Genomic DNA, 8,061 nt, shown 5'->3' with positions numbered 1-8,061 from the left:
TGAAGTCTTACTCTTGTCGCCCAGGCTGGAGCGTAGTGGCATGATCTCATCTCACTGCAACCTCTGCCTCCCGGGTTCAAGCGATTCTCCTGCCTCAACCTCCCAAGTAGCTGGAATTACAGGCATGTGCCGAGGAGATGGTTTTTTTATAATTAAAACAAAAAAATACCAAACTGGAAGATAAAGTATTTACAACACGTAAAGTAAAAGACTGTTTCCTTAATATTTAAAAAAGTCTTATTTTTTAAAAAGTACCCAATATAAAAATAGCGGTCAGCATAACATCATTCATTTGGGGAAAAAATAATAAAATGTAAACTTTCGCCTACCAGATTGGCAAAAGTAAAAAGTTCAGTAATACTTCATGTGGTCAAAGTGTAAGAAAACTAGTACTCCTAAGTATTGGTTGAGAAAATTGGTTCAACCATTTGTAGAACAGTCATCTCTAGGAAGTGAAGCTCATGGTGGGAAGACTTCATTTTTTACTCTCTGTACAGTTTTATTTTTTCAGTCATGTTTATTTTGTAAGAGAAAGTTGTGACCAAATAAAAAGTACTGTGTTAATAATTATAGGCGAAATTACAAGAGTCCATTGAATATGAAGACTTGGGGAAAAATAACTCTGTAAAAACGATTGCACTAAACCTCAAGAAGTCAGATAGGTAAGTTTGGTCAATATTAAGCAGAATAGCTATGTAACACAATTCAGTCCAAAATATATCCTGCAAGTACAGCACTCATGTTTTCATCAGTTTGTCACTATTAAAGTACAATATCCTTTTTTGTTTAAAATTTATGCTTCTCAGGAAAGCAAAAATGATCAAACCCATGACAATAAATGTTGGATCTTTCTGCTGTTGCCTTCTTATTGCCCTTATGGGAGTTAAATTATTTTATTGAAATTATTTTATTGAAATCTCTTTAACTATATAGTTACCGTTTTTTGCGTTGAGGGGAACTTTTTTCTGACTGCTAAAATGTTGCAAAGACAAATGTTGAGCATCTTTACTGTGTGTGATTAGTAATTTCTTCTGTGCTAACCTGCAGGTATTATCATGGTCCAACTCCAATCCAGTCACTACAGTATGCAACAAGTCAGGACATTATTAATTCTTTTCAAAGTATTAAACAAGAAATGGAAGCTTATACACCCAAGTTAACTCAGGTAGGTGACTTCTACTGTTTGAAGACCAGAATTCCCATAGTTTCTCCCTCAGTTTATGAGCACAAGCAGATTGAACTATACAACTAATATTATAATTGGGTTTAAAGACATAGTTCTGATAAATAAATTGAAAAAATCAAGAGGTAGCGAGAAAAGGTGTTTGGCACATTCAAGAGGCATCTGAAGATGGTAATGAAAAATAAGGTGATGAATTTTGTGATTTTTACTTCTGTATACTTTTATTGGGAAAATCTCCCAGCTTTCCAAATTCTCTCTGGACATTATTCTCTGAATATTCTGCATGACTCAGGCTCAAAATATGTAAAACAGCTCATCATTGTTCTTTGTTTTCCTTCGTACTTCAGTTGATCAACAGTTTGTCAGTTCTGCCTTCAATAATACTTCTTGATTCTATCACCCTTATTTGGGCAAACCTGACTGATTTTCCATATTGCTACTGCAAGTTGCCTTTCTAAAATCACTTATTTTGGCCGGGTGCAGTGGCTCATGCCTGTAATCCTAATGCTTTGGGAGGCTGAGGTGGATGGATCATGTGAGGTCAGAAGTTCGAGACCAGCCTGGCCAACATGGTGGAACCCTGTCTGTACTAAAAATTTAAAAATTAGCTGGGCTTGCTGGTACACACCTGTAATCCCAGCTATGCAAGAGGCTGAGGCAGGAGAATCACTTGAACCCGGGTGAGGTGCAGAGGTTGCAGTGAGCTGACACCACACCATTGCCTGGGCAACAAGAGCGAAGCTCCATCTCAAATAGATAAATAAATATTTTAAAATAAAAACATGTATTTTATCACTGCAGCTGGAAAATCTTCACTGCCTCCTTTCATTGCAGTAGTCTGAGTGCCTTTGTCTGGCCTGCAAAACTCTTTCTAGTCTGGCCCCTGCCCACTACTCGAGTCTCATCTTTAGCCATGGTCTCCACTACTCCCTTCCACACATGGCCACAGGTTCCGTACTCCAGCCTAACACACTAAGCTGTCCAGAATCTTTTGATCACATTGTCTCCTTCATGCTTCCTGTGCTTTGACTCATACTCTTTCTCCTTAGATTACCCTTAGCCCTGTTTCTCCCCCAAGGAACTAATAATTACTCAAGACTCAGCTCCAGTTTCATTGCCTTTGGAAAGTAATCCTTAACTTGTGCAAAGAAGAATTTGTTTTTTCCTTTTCTCCGTTTTTATGAGCACTGAGGCAGAGTGTATACCTATATTATGGTATTTATCACACATCAAGACTTACTTTTTTACTTTTTATTTCGAAATCTCAGATTTTACAGAAAGTGACAGAAAAATGTTTTCCAACCCATTTTGAGAGAGGGTTAGAGGCATAATTTCCCTTTACCCCTAAATATTTCGATGTATATTTTCAAAAAACTAAGACATTCTCTTAAGTAACAATACAATTATAGAATTAATAAGTTAACATTGATGATGTATTATCTAGTCTACAGATCTACACTTTCACCAGTTATACCATACATAGCAAAAGAAAACTTTCTGGTCCAGCAGCCAAGCCAGGTTTATGAGTTGTATTTGTTTCTCATGTGTTTTTAGTCTCCTTTAAAATGGAGTGATTTGTTAATCTTTGTCTTTTCATAACTTTGACACTGAAAGAGTACTGGGCAAATTTTTGTAGAATGACCTTAAATTTCTCTAATGTTTCCTCGTGACTAGATTCACATTAGGCATTTTTCCAGAAATACCACAGAAATAATGTTGTATCCTACTCAGTGTGTCATATCAGGAGGCAAATGATTTGTGTATATCCCAGCTTGTGATAATACATTTTTTCACTTGGTTAAAGGTAGTAGTATTTGCCTGGTTTTCCACCAAAAAGTTAACTACTTTTCGCTTTGTAATTAATAAGTATTTTGTGGAGCTGTACTTTGAGACTATGTAAATACCCCATTTCTCACCAAATGTTTTATTTTTTAATATTATTATCTTTAGAGACAGGGTCTTGCTCTGATGCCCAGGCTGGAGTGCAGTGGCACAGTCATAGCTCCGTACAGCCTCAAACTCCTAGACTCAAGCAATCCTCCTACCTCAGCTTCCTCAGTAGCTGGGATTATATGCATGTGTCACCACACAACAAACTTCCATCTAGTAGTTTTTTTAGATTCATTGACAATTTTTACCTGGAAGAGCGGTTGTTAAATGATGATTTTCTAATTCCATCAGCCCTTCTATGTTATCAGCTGACATGAAAGGAAGAGCATTCCCTTCATTCCCTTCTCCTCTGTTTGTTATTTATATCAGCATGGATGCATTTATTCTATGAGTTAAACACTGTTGCTGTCTTTTTTTTCTTTTATTTTGGTTTTGTTTGTTTGTTTGTTTGTTTGTTTGAGATGGGGTCTCATGTCTCTGTCACCCAGGCTGTAGCACAGTGGCATGATCTCAGCCCACTGCAACCTCCACCTCCCTGGCTCAAGCGATCCTCCCACCTCAGCCCCCCAGGCAGCTGAAACCACAGGCACTCACCACCATGCCTGGCTAATTTTTTGTATTTTTGGTAGAGACAGTGTTTTGCCGTATTGCCCAGGCTGGTCTTGAACTCCTGAGCTCAAGCAATCCACCCGCCTCGGCCTCCCAAAGTACTGAGATTACAGGCTATTTTTTTCTTTCTGTTAACCAACTTAACATACAGTAAAATAAATTTATTTATTTATTTATTTAGAGACAGGGTCTCACTATGTCTCCCAGGCTGGAGCGCAGTATCACAATCTTGGCTCACTGCAGCCTCGACTTCCTAGGTTCAAGCAATCCTCTCACCTCAGCCCCCTCAAGTAGCTAAGTAGCTGGGACTCCAGGCATACGTCACCACCCCTGGCTAATTTTTATATTTTTTTGTGTAAACAGGGTTTCACCACGTTGCCCAGGCTGGTCTTGAATTCCCCACCTCAGCCTCCCAAAATGAAATTTATCTTTTTAAGTCTGCTAGTCTACAAGTTTTGATAAACACATGCTGTTATGTAGCCACCAACAAAATCAAGATTTAAAAAAACCAGTTTTGTCACCTCAGAAAGTCTACCCATGCCCCTTTATAGTCAAACCCTTCCTACCCTCTTCACACAGGCTCTCCTGTGTCTGACAATATCCCCATCATTCTGAGCCCCTCCTTACTTAATGGTGCAGTAAGATAGATGTTCCAGGCTTATCTTGTATTTGCTCCGCCCCAGGCGTGGAATTTTCTTTTTAGCACTGAGTGGATTAAGGTAGGAACCAAGATCTGGGACCAGGCACAGTGACTCAAGCCTGTAGTCCCAGCACTTTGCCAGGCCAAGGCACGCAGGTCACTCGAGAGTTCTAGACCACCCAGGCCAACATGGCAAAACCCTGTGTCCACCAAAAATGCAAAAATTAACTGGGTATGGTGGTGCATACCTGTAGTCTCAGCTACTCGGGAGGCTGAGGCAGAAGAATTGCTTGAACCTGGAAGGCAGAGGTTGCAGTGAGCCAAGATCACACCATTGCACTCCAGCCTGGGCAACAGAGTAAGACTCTGTCTCAAAAAAAAAAAGAAAAAAAACATATCTGAGCACTAGGTATACTCATTGCCATTGGGGTGTCATTGCCCCTTCAGCAGAAAGCTAGAAAATACATATGTGTACATATAGGCACACATAACCAACTTGGGATTATTTGACCAATTCTTTCAATCTAGACTATAGTTGTCCAGTATCTGGCCCTGGGGCCCAAGTAGACACACGTAACTTTTGTTTTGGGGGTGGTGGTGGTTGTTTGATTTAGAGATGAGATTTCTGTCACCCAGACTGGAGTGCAGTAGCACTATCATAGCTTACTGCAACCTTGAACTCCTGGGCTCAAGCGATGCTCCCACCTCAGCTTCCTGAGTCACTAGGATTACAATTGTGAGCCACCATGCCCAGCTCTCCCCACATAATTTTTTTATGCTGTAGTCAGTCTGTTTCTTTTTTTTTTTTTTTTTTTTTGGAGTCAGGATCTTGCTTTGTTGCCCAGACTGGAGTGCAGTGGTGCCATCTCAGCTCACTGCAGCCTCAACTTCCCAGGCTCAAACGATCTTCTCACCTCAGCCTCCCAAGTAACTTGGACTACAGGCGTGCACCACCACGCCCAACTAATTTTTTTGTATTTTTTGTAGAGACAGGGTTTCGCCATATTGCCCAGGCTGGTATCTGACAAAAAGAAGATAGGAATAAAGTGAGCTCCAGTGTCCCCTTGACTCATGGTTGTCCCATACTGTACTTTTACACTAAGTTGAAAAAATGTTTTCATCCAATCTATACATGGATGGATTTCTGCTCATAAAAACTTCACTGGAAAATCTTAGCGATGCTAACCCTGCACTTGCTGTTTCACAAATTATTTGTTCCTCCCTATAGCAGTGCCTCCCTACAGTGCCTGGCACTTGATAGGCACTCATTGAATAGATAGGTCAATTTTTTCCTAAATGTTGATGTTGATACAGTGGGGAGTATATTTTTCCCCCTTTTGCCTATATTTATTCACTTCCTTGAAAACTAAATGATGATCAATAAATTTCTGCTCTGTTGATTCCCCCCTCCCCCAGTCTGCTCTCAAGGGTATGTGTTAGCAAAGCCAGGTGTGGAGTACATACCTGTAGTCTGTCCCAGCTACTCAGGAGGCTGAGGGAGGAGGATTGCTTGAGCCCAGGAGTTCAAGTTCAGCCTGGGCAACATAACAAGATTTTGTTTCTTAGAAAAATAAATTTAACAGTAACAAAGGATACAGGTTAACATGTTGTTTTACCTGTTTCCTTAAACTCCATTTTACCTTCAGTGGTAAGAGTTCCCAAGTTAAAATTGAATTGGTACTTAAGAAAGGGCTTTAACTAGGGAAAACCTTGGGAGTTTTGAGGTCCCTGTGGACTTGCCTGGCATGCCTGGAAGATTTGTAGGTATCATCTTTCTACACAGATTGTGTTTCTGCCCTCAAGGAAAATAGTTCACTTTGATTACTGTAAATGATATAGTATTTAAACAAAAGTAAAACACTTCATCTTTTGCTCTAAAACTAAAATTTAAGAAAGAAAGGTGGCAAAAAAAAAAAAAAAAAAAAGAGGAAAACCAGTTTTTCTGCATTTTCATTTTTTTCAGGTTCTCTCAAGTAGTGCTGCCAGTAGTACCATCACAGCACTGTCACCTGGAGGGGCACTTATGCAGGGAGGAACACAGCAAGCCATAAACCGTATGTGCCGGGCCATCTTCTACTACTATCTTTCTGCCTAAATCAGCTTTAAAAACCAAGCTGGGGGGAGTGCTGAACTTTTATTGGTTTTTCCATGGAATAATCCTGGGATTTCTATTTTGTAGATTTGTTTTTATACATTCAGATTCTGAAACACATCTAGACAAGATCTTAGGTTTCAGAACTGTCTTACTATTACAAATAGTGGTACATTGCTAGTTTCTCTAATATCATACTAAAAGCTGCTTTCTTCTCCCCTACCTCTTAGAATAAAGGGGAAACCTGAACGTTTCTTTAAAATCCGAAGAGCTTTTAAATTTTATGATCTCTCAGCCCCAAAATTACTAACTTATCTGAAAATAGCATATCCTGGTTTGGCGTTGACAGAGTATATGTTCAAGTTTATTCTCTGAGTGGTCATTTTTTTCAATTCTGTATATATGTTAAAATAGCTCTTACCCTGTGGACCTCGTTCTTCTTTTGCAGAGATGGTGCCAAATGATATTCAGTCTGAATTGAAACACTTATATGTAGCTGTTGGAGAACTTCTACGGCATTTCTGGTCCTGCTTTCCTGTTAATACGCCATTCCTAGAAGAAAAGGTTAGAACCAGTTCTGAAGACAGCCAGATAATTGTGGTAGTGACTTATGAGATGTTTTGAAATTGGACAGTTTTATTAAGTCTTTACCATGTGACAGACACTGGGATAACTCTTTTGCATACATTATTTCATGTAAACCTCACAGCATCTTTATGGAGTAGGTGTTGGTACCCATTTTATAGATCAGGAAACTGAGATCGAGACCAGTTCCATAACTAATAATCATACGACTTAAAGCTTGTATCTACCTCCAAGCCACTGTGAATAGAGACCCAAAACAAATTACATCAGTAAAGTTGTTTATATTTGATACATTTTTCAGGGATAGCAAAATCCAAAGTAAGAACTGACAACAAATATAGCACTAGCTATTTAACACTAAAACCCCTTTAACCCATTAAAGGACAGTTGACAAATGGAAAAATGTAACATTAATAGTAATATTATAAATTGGTCTTATAAACCATGATTAAGTAAAAGATAAAGACCTCATTAAGAACAATAGGCAAACACTTTACAAGCAACTCACTAAAGAATGGAGTGACCTAGGAAGATTAAGGGGAAATGCTCACACTCACCAGCATGCAGATAAATTAAAGCTACAGTAAAAGAACATTTTGGCCAACGATGGTGGCTCACACCTGTAATCCCAGCACTTTGGTGGGGCCGAGGTGGGAGGATTGTTTGAGCCCAGGAATTGGAGACCAGCCTGGACAACATAGCAAGACTCTGTCCCCAAAAAATGTATAAATAAATTTTTTAAAAGAATATTATTTTCACCTACTAATTTGCAAAAGAACAAAAAACTTAAAATGAGCAATGTTGACCATGTTGCCAAGATTCCTTTCTTCCACTGCCAGTGTTTTTTTAGGTGCTTTTACTTCAGCATGCAAATGAAACTTCAAATGAAATTCAACGTTTAGAAATTTAGGAAATAGCCGGGCGCGGTGGCTCAAGCCTGTAATCCCAGCACTTTGGGAGGCCGAGACAGGCGGATCACGAGGTCAGGAGATCAAGACCATCCTGGCTAACACGGTGAAACCCCGTCTCTACTAAAAAATACAAAAAACTAGCCGGGCGAGG

The 8,061-nt window shown here is 39.3% G+C and overlaps 1 protein-coding gene across 4 annotated transcripts in view; it reads left to right on the top strand.

Annotated features, from left to right (window-relative positions):
• The window catches only part of GTF2H1 (general transcription factor IIH, polypeptide 1, 62kDa), a 51,279-nt gene that overhangs the window by 29,873 nt on the left and 13,345 nt on the right, over positions 1–8,061 (top strand). For all 4 annotated transcript variants that reach the window (XM_011992925.1, XM_011992926.1, XM_011992928.1 and 1 more), the window contains 4 exons: positions 574–662; positions 1,048–1,165; positions 6,286–6,376; positions 6,863–6,978. In XM_011992925.1, the coding sequence (XP_011848315.1) occupies positions 574–662; positions 1,048–1,165; positions 6,286–6,376; positions 6,863–6,978 (414 nt within the window). The remainder of the gene's footprint in view (positions 1–573; positions 663–1,047; positions 1,166–6,285; positions 6,377–6,862; positions 6,979–8,061) is intronic.

The sequence above is a fragment of the Mandrillus leucophaeus genome, unplaced genomic scaffold (genome assembly GCF_000951045.1).
Source record: "Mandrillus leucophaeus isolate KB7577 unplaced genomic scaffold, Mleu.le_1.0 Scaffold420, whole genome shotgun sequence".
Lineage (NCBI taxonomy): Eukaryota > Metazoa > Chordata > Mammalia > Primates > Cercopithecidae > Mandrillus > Mandrillus leucophaeus.
The sequence above is the reverse complement of the archived record's forward strand: the minus strand, read 5'-3'. Positions and strand labels throughout refer to the sequence as shown.